Genomic DNA, 12,515 nt, shown 5'->3' with positions numbered 1-12,515 from the left:
AAGAAAAAAAATTACCAGAAACACACACCTGTAACATTCTGGAAAATATAATATTAATATCTTACCGATGAAAGAGTAATAATTCGCCAAATTTAGGAAGTTTTGAAATTTCCATTAACAATTTTCCTCATCACTACCCAAACCTTTGAATTTGTCAGGGAAATGAAATAATTTCTCAGGTTGGGATTCTATTTGTAAATTGAGGGATTAGGCCTTGATGTTATATCCACAGGATCTGCACAGGTCTCAGGAATGGCTGCTTCCTCAGACAGGATGAGGATTTGGACCTCAGCATCCTGATGCCTGACCCAGGTGTCCTCCACCTCCTTCTTCTCCAGCTGGACTAGGTTCTTATCTAAGAATTACCCTGATCATGAATATGCAAATCATGTGAGTCTAGGGATGTCCACACCACCAACAACACATGATCAGTGTCTTTTCCACAGTGACTGAGCACACAGTTCCTCACCATGGGATGGAGCTGGATCAATGTCTTCCTGGTGACAGCAGCTACAGGTAGGGGCTCCAAGTTCCAGACTTGAGGAGGGGCCATGCACTCAGGTGACAGTGACATCCACTCTGCCTTTCTCTCCACAGGTGTCCACTCCCAGGTCCAGCTGCAGCTGGGGCTGAGCTGCTGAGGCCTGGAGCCTCAGTGAAGGTGTCCTGTAAGACTTCAGGCTACAACTTCACTGGTTACTATATGAGTTGTGAAACCCTGAGGCCTAGACAGGGCCTGCAGTGGATTGGAGGTATTGATCCAGAAGATAGTGAATCTATATACACTCAAAAGGTCAAGGCCATACTTACTGCAGAAAAATCCTCCAGCACAGCCTACATGGAGCTCAGCAGCCTGACATCTGAGGACTCTGCTGTCTATAACTGTGCAAGAAACACTATTGTAACCACATCCTGAGTGTGTCAGTAACCCTGGAGGAGCAGAAATATGTCCTGGCACTGAGATAACAGAGAAGATCAGCCTGGGGACTTGCTCTGGAATAATCATTTCTTGTGACCCTTTGTAACTTCACAGTCTTACAGAGTCTTTTTCATCAGTTCAAAAGGACTGTTGGGAATAAAGTGATGTTAATTTTGGATGTCCCTACATTATACACTACTTGACCAGAGCGTTATGAATGACCACCTCTATTGATATGATTCTTCTTTAATAAAACTAAAAAGGCAAATTCTGGTGCCACAATATCACACACACACACACACACACACACACACACACACACACACACACACACGCACACACACACACACACATATATGTATATCGGATACCTAAGAGACTGGAAATGGTTCTGGACTTGATGGGAATAAACTATAAGTCAACAATTTCAGGACAAACAGAAAATCCCTTCAAAATTCAATTTGATATATGTGGCCCCACTTCAAATACTTCGTTGAGATGTTGTTCCCCAAGATTTGTGGGGAGTCACATTAACTTTCCTAATAAATCTAACTCATGTTTTTGTTTATAGATATGTCTCACCCTGAATCATTTTTGGTACTAGTAATAAAAATTCTTACTAATTTAGAGTCACAGTTAGAGCTGACTGTCACGCTGTGGAGTCCTCGGGGTGTGGAATTTCTTCACTGACAACAAAGTGGGCTCCTGCTCAGATAACACTGGGGGCAGAGCAGTGTGTTTCCAGGCTGGGAATGTAAGAGGCCTGTTCATGTCATTGAGAGCACTGGGTGCTCATTCTCTGCTCCCTGTAATTGGATTATCTTTGTCACAAGTTCTAGGTTGACACTGATTGACATAGAATGCACACATGTTTAAAGTGCATTAGACACTGACCCCAACACACACCTTCTTTTGTTCTTAGAAGAAGAAGGGCAACTGATGACCTCTCTTGGGTTTTCCCTCTGTTATAACTTTGACATGTCTGAATCTAATCATTTCTGTCTACATATGCTTTTTGGTTTTGTTTTGCTTTTATAGAACCCACATTCTGGTTATGCGAAGGCTGAATTCCAAGGACAGAAGTAATTCTGCCATTGGTAGCAAGGCTACAATCTGAAAATTGTAGCATGGCTACAATTCTGATCAAAACAACAACAACAACAACAAAAAAGTGAGGTTTTCTCCATTGAACACTTAAAAAACACTCAGATCCAGGTCAAGGTTGTATAAAAAAGGCCCTGTGAGTAGCAAAAACATTTTTTCCCATCTGACCTGGCTTTTCTTACATATATGAGCACACTCAAGTGGAGAATTGGTTGGGATGTCTGATTTCCTGCAAGTGTATTTATTTTCCTCCTGCAATTTTTTCTCAAAGTTCATCCTTATCCTTCCTTATCCTCCCAGCCTTTTCTAGCAGATCACAGGACACTCAGGAAGTGTCTCCTGTTCCAGTAAATGTGGACAGAATTTCCTTGTCATCCTAGGTATAGTGCCCATCTGTTTTAATCTGTGCAAAGTAAAGTTTCAACACCATCATGAAGATCTCTCTTGGTCTAATATAAACTCAGTGTTGGGATATATAGGAAAGAGGGTTCCCTTCTTTGTGAATTCCGGGAACCATCAACAGAAAGACTAATATTGGTATGAATGCAGGGCTGCTGTTATGTGTGAACTTGCTGGACCCATGCAAGGTTTATAGGGCTGACTTCTGTGGGAGGAGACTGGATTTCTGAAGAGTAGACACCGCTTTCATCCTCCACAGAACTCCATCTTGTGGCTTCCCTGATGCATCCCAGGCACACAGGATTCCTAGGACAACCTCCTGACCTGTACAGGATTGCTGAGATAGAATAAATTGTCTACAAACACTGAAGAGCAACCCCTACATGGGAGTGAGAATCACCAATTGGAGACGATGTTCCATCAAAATTAACAAAGAAGGACAATGTCCAATATTACATCAAGTGTATAAGAACTACAACAGTGCTAAATGTGTTTGTTGTGTGACAGAAAAAGGGAAAACCAAAATTAATTAGTTATGCAGACCATGTGGAATAAGAGCAGAGGGGTGAGAAAGTGTGTTCCCTCAATCTACTCAAGAGATTATTCCTCTCAGTTAATCACATGCCAGGCCCAGGAGACCATCTCAGATGACAGTTAGAACCCTCCTCTAGAAGGATACAAGGCCAGTTAGTTCCTAGAATCTATGTCACTCTCTTGGAAATGCTACAGAAAAGGAAATGACTCCATTTAAAGCCTCTCTCCCTCACCATGAATACAGTTTATCTCACAGTGGAATATTAGGACCTCTGTGGGTTGACAGTAGAGGGGGTTCTAGAGTTAAAAGGTGAAGTGCACATGTAATCCAGAATCTATCTCCAATTACAGTATCTTTAAAATGAAAAATGGGATTTTTAAGGGAGTCTAACCGAGGAAACCAAACACTCCTAAGCATAGGCTGCAGGTCCACCTGCAGATGTCATCAGGATCCAATTCAAATGCATTTGGGAGGTTCCCTGTGTCATAATATCACATGGCTTTAGTTCTATTTTATACATATATATATATTTATCTATTATTTTATACTAGAGTTCTTTTGCCTGTATAGAACACCTTCTAATTTTAAAGACAGCAAGATGTTTTATACGGATGGGGAGGACTTGGGAGTTGAGGAGGGGGAGGGAGTGTGGGATGCAGCTGATTCTATCAGCAGGTGTTTCCTCTACATTCCATAGTCTGGACAGAGCAAGAAGCAGGGATTCATATGCTACAGCAACGTGACAGCTTGATGAAATTCTAGCAAAGACGGGAACCCATCACATGACTGAAAAGGGAAAGAAAACTTGAGCAGTCTGGTCTTCTTCATCAGGAACCAGGAACTCAGAAGGCCAAGTATGAATAGTAGATTGGATTTGACATGGGACTTAAAATTACAGAAGCTGCAATTATGTTCATAGCAGCATTATTCGTAATATTCATAACTTGGTAATAACCTAGATGCTCCTCAATGGAAGAATGGATAAAGAAACTGTGATAAATTTGCACAATGGAATACTACTCAGAAGTAAGAAACAAAGATATCCTAAAATCTGCAGACAAAAGGACAGAACTAGAAAAATAAAAACAGCCTGAGTGTGGTAACCCATACCCCCAAAACAAATATAGTGTGTAGTCACTCATTAGTGGATACCAGACATAAAGTAAAAGATACACAGACTTTACAATTGTCAACCCCAGAGAAGCATTAACCCACTTTAAGAAACAGAGAAAAGCAGATGCAGAAATCCAAAACTAATCAATGGACCATTCTCCTGGTGTACAATCGAAGTGAGGGAGGAGTGATAATATGAACAAAGGGGTCAAGACCATGATGAGGAATTCAGAATTATCTGGGCTAGCTAATGAAATATTACTGACTCAGGTCTGACAAATAGGGGACCTGCACAAGACCAAAGTAGACTCCCTTAATATAGGTGACACTGGTGCAGCTGGCATTATACACGAAGCCATTGGGAATGTGACCAAGATCGAATTGTAATGTAAAAATTTTAGAGGAGCCCAATCTATATGGTGCAGTTGCTTGCTCAACCAAAACACAGATGTGCAGGGTGGTGGGGAGGCGCCTTGTTCCTGCCTCAAATGTATAATGGGCGGATTTAATAGACTCCTGCTCCAAGGAGCAGACGGGAGGTGGGGGTGGGAGGAGGAAGAGGAGATAAGGGAGGGGAACTGGGATTGGAATATAAATATAAATAAATTAATTAAATAGTAAAATTTATAAAATATTAACAAATAAGTTAATGGAAAAAAGCAAAAAATATACAGGAGCAGAAGAATTTGGTGACGGGATGTGCTAGGGAGCAGAGGTGGGGTCATGTCAGTATCTCTTTCCTGTGATCCCTGTGGTCCCCATGCTCTCTATTCCAGACTCACTCTGTAGGAAGTAAGACACAGTGATGGCTATGTTGTAATGAGGAAATGGAGTGGTATCCTCCGTCCTCTTTATAAGGACAAGGCTGACTCCCCACATGCAAATGCATCTTCTAGTTCTAAGTTAAATCCCCTCCTGAGCTGTGGGAGCTCACATCTCTCTCACAGGAGGCTGACCTCTGAAAAAACGGGGTGTAGCCTAGAAGATGAGACTGTTGGGTCTTCTGTACCTAGCCCTTCCTGGTGAGTGTGACCATTTCATACATGTGTCCATGAGGGGAAGTGACAACCTGTGATTGACAGAATTGACTCTTCCTGTCTGCAGGTGTCCTGTCCCAGATCCAGCTTCAGGAGTCAGGACCTGGCCTGGTGAAGCCCTCACAGTCGCTGTCCCTCACGTGCTCTGTCACTGGTGAATCCATCACCAGTTACTACTGGCACTGGATCAGGCAGTTCCCAGGGAAGAAGCTGGAGTGGATGGGGTACATAGGTTATGATGGTAGCACCTACTACAACCCATCGGTCAAGAGCCGCATCTCCATCACCAGAGACACAGCCAAGAACCAGTTCTTCCTGCAGCTGAACTCTGTGACCACTGAGGACACAGCCACATATTACTGTGCAAGAGACACAGTGAGGGGACTTCAGCATGAGCCCAGACAAAAACCTCCCTGCAGAGGAGATCTGGGCCAGCAGGGGGCGCTCAGCCATAAGGAATCATAGGCACTGTAATTCTTTAGAACAGGGAAATAAAAAGACCTGGTTTCCTCTGCCTTTGATTCCCATTCCCCATGCACAGAGAAGACAGGGGGTGTCTTCTCTCTCTGATGCTGAATTGCTGTGTTTATGTAAAATCAGTTAACTGCATGCAAGACCCAGGAGACCTCTCTATTTCAGCTAGAGCCCATGCCTTGAAGGACACCAGATCTGGCAGAGTTCAGTTAGTTCCTAGAATCTGTCACTGTCATGGGGATGCTACAGAAACAGAAATGACACAAATCAAAGACCTTCCCCGTCATATAGACAGTTTACCTATGGTAGAATGAATTCCTCAATTGGAAAACTAGGAGCTGGCACACTTGTCCCATGGAGAGGTGATTTCAAGGCTCTTCATGCTGAGAGTCACCTCCATTCTGTACAGGGGTAGGGGCAGGACTGGAGAGTTGGAAGGATTTCAGAGCAGGGCTCCACAGTGGAGTGTTAAGATCTCTGTGTACTCACAGACATGCTCCTTTATTACTTTGAGGATGTTCAGAAATAGTGACCTAATGTACAGGAGCGCTGCGAAACACAGCCCACTCCACACAAAAGAAACAAGTGTAAATTTTCAAAAGTTATTTACAGAAAAATAATAATTTATACAACGTAAATATGTTTATTTTTCGAAACTGAGTGTCACATACAAGTTGACTTCATGAATCTGCTCTAAGCTACCTCCTTGGAACCAATTCCTACTATTTATATCTGGATTCAATATTCATAAAACATTGATATTCTTTCTAAAATCATCAAAACCTTATTTTATTGGCCTCTGTGGCATGAATCAGGCAGAGTGGTGTCTGTAGTCCATAACACAATAAAATAAGACTTGGATTATATCACAAACATGTAATAAATAATAGGCAATTCCTTAATTATTTTCAGTTTCTCAGTTTTGTCTCCTTCATCTGCTCAATTCATTCATGGCTAATGCTTTCACCACAGAACTCATTGTGCAGCAGGAAATGCAGATGAAGCCTCCCTATGCTCATAAATAAATAGCATAGCCGTGACCCTGTAGCTCTGTCTGAGGAGCCCAGCCCTTTACTCCAAGTATTCCTAATGCATGTTTAACATTGAACTCATAACAGTCTCCCTGACTTCACTGTGAGAGGAGATTTCCTTGTTGATTTTTACCGGGATTGGTATTTAATCATAAGATTTTTTATTAAATTTAAATTAAAATGTTTTAAGTAAACGATATATATATATATATATTTTATATATATATTTTCTATCCGTTGCAGTACCCGTCAATATCCCAACTCTAGTGCCTTTCATATCCATTCCTTCCTCCTTCTGAAATCATGGCTGCTTCATCTGTGATAAAAATACCATGACCAAGGCAATGTAAAAAAGAAGAAATACACTGGGCTTACAGCTTCAGAGCATTACTGAAATAGCACGAGTGTTTAGAATCCCCAGAGATTTCCCCAATGACACATTTTCCTCAACGAGGTCACACTTCCTAAACTTTACAAACAGTTCCAAGTGAGAACCAGGGATTCAAACCTGTGAGCCTATGGGGGACCACCTCACTTTCAGTCCCTGAAGGACTCACAGTTTAGGCGATTAGTAAGGTCTGAGCAAGATGGAGGCTGGAAGGGAAGGTGGGACTTCTTAGAGATTTCAAGATGTGACCGACTCTGTCAACTGAATCTAGGTTTGTTGGAGCAGCTGTAACAGAGTGGGTCTATGAAAAGTTTTCTATCACATGTAATGTTCATGATGTATAAAGAAGTAAATTCCATGGGAATCAACTCATGGAACAGAAAACTCATATTTTAGGGTCAGGTCATATCACAGGGACAGAGAGGAACCTGAAGTTTGCAGTACAGTTTGGCCAGCTGTCCCAAAGATCTGCTTCAATATCCTATTTTTAAGATTAGCTACATGGGCCAAGGGGTGGTAGTGATGGTGCACTCATTTAATCCCAGCATTTGGGAGGCCGAGGTGGAGGCCAGCCTGGTATAGAGAGCAAATTCCAGGACAGGCTCAGAAAATATGTAGGGATCCCTGTCCCAAAAATCATAAAAAAAAACAAATACAGAATAGCAACATATTCCGGCAACTGAACAAATTTAAGAAACCTTCCTATGCAGGAACCTATGAAGAAGAGTGGATAGAATGATTCTAAGAACCAGAGGTTGGAGAAAACATAAAGGAATCAGTGTTTTCCAGACACAACATGGCAGAAACACATGTGAACTCACAAAGTTGGTGACATATTGAACAAAACCTATGGAAGCTAAAGCCACAGTGTCCAAGCATGAAGGAGTGGAAGAGCAAACCACAGCACACTCTTAGCCATGAAGACATTCATAATGGACAGCACTGTGAGGACATCAACCTTCTACAGTTGAGTGACACCAGGTACATCAGCCACACTCAGGGGAGGCCCCATGATAGGAAGTAAGTGACAACACACAATGGACTTCTTTGGATTATATTGTGTTTATCTTTTTTGTTTTCTGTGTTTCTTTCTAAGTGACAGAACAGTTTAATGTGGGTGGGTAGGGAGTTGGTAAAAACCCTGTGAGGAGTTAGGACCTTCAGTTCCTCACAGTTAGGAGAGATTTGAAATGCCTTGTAAGGCAATCATCACACACACTGAATTTAATATTTTTGAGTCTTCTCAAAATTTCAAGTGACTGAGAACTACCAAAATAACACAGGCAGACAGTCGTGGACTGATCATGACTGGGCAGGAAGATGAACAGCAGAGAGGAGGCACAAACAGAAGATCCAAATAAAGCAACCTTATGAGAACTGTGTCCATGGCTCCCTAGTGGCTGAGGGTTGAAGAAGGTTCCAAGTCTGTCAAAGTCTGTAGAGCACACATTGGAAGACAGCGCATGAACCAGGTGCAGAGCTTGCAGAAGATTTGACTCCTGTGCCTGGAATTATCTCTTCCTGTAATATGTGTTGTGAAATCACCTCTAAAAGTATTTTTGTATTATATTTTGTGGGAAACCAGCAGCATGAGTCCCAGGCTTGCCTCACTAATGTTACCAATACAAGGAGTATTTATAGTTCTTGATACTCATGAACCACCCCAGAAATCTAGGGTTTAATGCATGTGCCATTACAGGGAATATTCTTGGTGTGGTTTTGTACCTACTAAGCAATCACTCATGTATTTTTATACTATTTTTAATCTCTATTGACAATTAAAGAAACTCAGGAAATGAGGAGTTTGATTTTCATTGTCAATTCATCGTTTTCATCCTCCGTTTTCTCCCTACCACCTATCTTTTGGAGACTCCTGTTTTCTTTCAAAATCATTGTTTATTTTTTAACTTATAAATATTTGGTTTTTTTTCTCTCTCTTTGTGTGTGCGTGTGTGTGTGTGTGTGTGTGTGTGTGTGTGTGTGTGTCTGTGTGTGTGTGTGTGTGTGTGTGTGTGTGTCTGTGTGTGTGTGTGTGTCTGTGTGTGTGTGTGTCTGTGTGTGTGTGTGTGTGTCTGTGTGTGTGTGTGTGTGTGTGTGTCTGTGTGTGTGTGTGTGTGTGTGTGTGTGTGTCTGTGTGTGTGTGTGTGTGTGTGTGTGTGTGTGTGTGTGTGTGTGTGTGTGTGTGTGTGTGTGTGTGTGATTTCTATATATCTAAATAATGAAATTCAACCTCTCTTCATGTAATGTGTTTTCTGGTTTTACGGCATTGAAAAACTTAGAGGTATTCTCTTGTCTCTTGAAGACTGTCTCTGTTGCTCTGGGCTCCTCAGTTGCCTATAATCCTTTGACTACAGCTGAGGCCTGGTAAACTCTCCTCCTTCCATGTTAGCATGTCTTCTGTTTTCATTCTTGTTTGGCTCATGTTTCAAGCGCCTTGTTAGGTAGACTTGATGGAAACATCTTCTCTAATATGTATAGGAGACATAATCTCAGAGAAGATTCACTCTTCTTAAGCTGTACACACTCTTTCTACTCCCTCTTCTACAACAATTCCTAAGCCTATGAGGCAGGAGATGGATTGTAGATGTATCAGTTGAGGCTTGGGCTTAACAACTCTGCATTTTATCTGCTGTGGTTTTCTGTCTTCAAAATTTGCAGACAAGTTTCCTTGATCAGTGGAGATAACAACAAGTATTTGGAAGTATAAAGATGAAGAGTTGGAGTGTAGTTAGAGATCATGCTAGTTAGTGGCAGTTACATGTTTTCCTCCAAGATCTATGATGTGAGAAACCCGGGGTAGTTGACTAGGTTTCCAGCACCAGGCAGGATTTCCTTCTTAGAGGTAAGGATTTTAACAAAATGGTCAATTCATAGCATCTCCTAATACAGGTATTCCTAACCTGGATGCCAATATATTTTACAGAAGCCTATGAATGCATCTTTCAACATTAAGTTTGAAAGAATTTGAGACACCCTGGCTTGCGGGGACTCAAGTGTTTTCCCTAATCATTAACCTGAACTACAGTCTATGCAGCTAAGGAGGTGAAGCTCATAGGCCCTAGCTGTGTGACACTTCCTTGAATTCATTTTTAATCATCAAAAGTCTATTTAAACTAACTTTATTACTGTCAACTAGACAGTTCAGCATAAGAAGAAATCATCTTCATAATAATCCACAGGGAAATATCTCCAGTAGAATGTGACGTTTCCACCAGATAAACACACTACATTACAGGCATTGGGGATCTCCCTACATCCATTTACACTATGCCAGGTACACAGAAATATGGCAGAAGCAACCACATAAAGGCGCAGTGGAAGCAAAAGACATTTTGGAGTCTGTGGTCTCAGGTTTTGCCTATCAGAGATTCACCCACCAGGGCTTCAGCTCATGGTCAGGTGACACCTGAACTTCTCTTGCCACCTGCAGCTCCTCTGACAGGGCCACCTGCAGACAAGCAGAAGTCAAAGCTCAGCTCCACCTTGAAGTTCAGCTTCTCAGTCACTCCCCATTGCTGGGCACCAATAGGTAAACGTGCAGCAAAGGAAAACTGAATTAGAGGAAAACATAAGAAATTCACAGAGTGTCTAGAAAAGGCTCATGCATGTGATTAGCTGAACACTGGAATTCAGGCATGTCACATGACCTCCATAAAGAACAGGAGTTCCCAAACTCAGGCAGCAGCTGCACACAAAGCTATAGCTATGCAGGGAGTTTTATGTTCATCAAGGCTGAGGTCCACACAGCAGTGCCAACTCCTACAGAAATAAGCACCACAGAGCAATGTCCCTCTGGTTTGTAATCCCAGACACGGAGAATTGAGTTGAAATGAACAACAAAATGAGTCTCTTGCTTGTAAAGGAGATAATGGGAGATGGTTATAAAACAGTCTAACTTAATACCCTTTCCCCAACATTAACATTATGATCTGATTCCTCCAGCAAATTAACGAAAAACACAAGACCTGCCATCCCCAGGCTCCACGACAGAGCTTGCTGTAAAGCAGGAAGACATGCAAATGGGCCCTCTCTCTGCTCATGAAAAGCAGCCCAGTCCTGACCTTACAGCTCAGGCAGAGGGGCTCAACTGTGGATCCCAAGACTTCACTCAGGGATCAGCATGGAGTTGGGGCTGAGCTGCATTTTCTTGTTGCTCTTTTAAAAGGTAATTTATGGAGAGCAGTAGATGCTGACTGTGTGAGTGGACATTAATCTGAGGGACAATGGACATGTGTGATGATTTCTTGGTCAGGATTACTTTGTTGTTGTTTTTAGGTGTCCAGTGTGAGGAGAAGCTGGTGGAGTCTGGGGGTGGCCTGGTGAAGCCTGGGGGATTCTTGAAACTCTCCTGTGCAGCCTCTGGATTCACCTTCAGTAGCTACTGGATGACCTGGGTCCACCAGGCTCCAGGCATAGGGCTGGAGTGGGTTGGAAATATTAAATATGATGGCAGTACCACAAACTATGCACCATCCGTGAAAGGCCGGTTCACCATCTCCAGGGACAATTCCAAGAACACTCTGTACCTGCAAATGTACAGTGTGAAGTCTGAGGACACGGCCACTTATTACTGTGCTAGACACACAGTGAGGGAATCTCAGTGTGAACCCAGACATCAACCTCACTGTGAGGCCGCTCACGGACACCAGGGGGCGCACAGCACACACTGAACACAGGTCCATCCCAGGAGATTATGCAGACAGGGTTAGTAGAAGCACCCATCAGGTGTCTGGGCTGCACTTTTTCTTGCTGTTTTCTGGAAATTCTCTCACCACGTGTAATGTGAAGAGATACAGTGTCCTCAATACATTACATGTTCTCTTTGTACTATTTTAAATATATGAAGCACAGTCCCCATAACAAGATGCAAACCGACAGCTATGAGGACATAAAGGACATTAACACAGTCACTGAAATCACATGATAAGGAATTCCTGGACTTTCCTGAGTCCTTTCTTACTCTAGGCAGAGTCTTGTTCAGATTTCTGGAATATAATACTCATAAAATAGTGTTTAAGTGAAAACCAAGGGGAAGGTGGGGCCGAGATCATTACCATCAACCCTAGCAGGTCGGGAACCTTCCCTGAACCTTCCCTCCTCTCCTCTAACTGAGGACTGTGCGCTGTAATCCAGATGTGACCCAGCTGTGCTTTTAGCTAACTCAGTTTATTACTGCATGACTTTCATCTCTGTTCATTGTGGAAATTTGTTTAAACTGATCCCTTCAGTTGTTGAAAGATGTGAATGAGTGTGGTAACTATGGTTTCAACACTGAGGGACAAACAGATTGGTCATTGAAGCTTAGGGACAGGTCATTTGTGCTGAATTGATGAACTTCATGTTCAGTGAGAAACCCTATATTAAAGAAGGGTTATAAAGTGGGAGGGGAAAGACAACCAATACCAACTCTTGCCTCTGTATGTGTGTATACACACAAGCACACTCATCTGTGTAAACAACTGCACAAGACCACAAGACTTTAAAACAGCACAGAAAGGGAGGCAGAGAGAGAGAG

General features: G+C 42.4%; 1 pseudogene and 2 gene segments (V, D, J or C); all 3 read left to right on the top strand.

Annotated features, from left to right (window-relative positions):
- Window positions 1–470: 470 nt before the first annotated feature.
- Window positions 471–916, top strand: LOC103164590 (annotated as a pseudogene).
- Window positions 917–5,055: 4,139 nt separating this feature from the next.
- Window positions 5,056–8,496, top strand: LOC113838405. The segment is given in 3 exon segments: window positions 5,056–5,092; window positions 5,175–5,470; window positions 8,398–8,496. Coding segments are annotated over 3 exon segments (432 nt in total).
- A 2,542-nt stretch (window positions 8,497–11,038) lies between these two features.
- Window positions 11,039–11,670, top strand: LOC113838406. The segment is given in 2 exon segments: window positions 11,039–11,165; window positions 11,276–11,670. Coding segments are annotated over 2 exon segments (522 nt in total).
- The last annotated feature ends 845 nt before the right edge of the window (window positions 11,671–12,515 follow it).

This window comes from Cricetulus griseus, chromosome 5 (genome assembly GCF_003668045.3).
Source record: "Cricetulus griseus strain 17A/GY chromosome 5, alternate assembly CriGri-PICRH-1.0, whole genome shotgun sequence".
In the NCBI taxonomy this organism is placed as follows: domain Eukaryota; kingdom Metazoa; phylum Chordata; class Mammalia; order Rodentia; family Cricetidae; genus Cricetulus; species Cricetulus griseus.
This window is presented reverse-complemented; position numbering and strand designations above follow the sequence as displayed.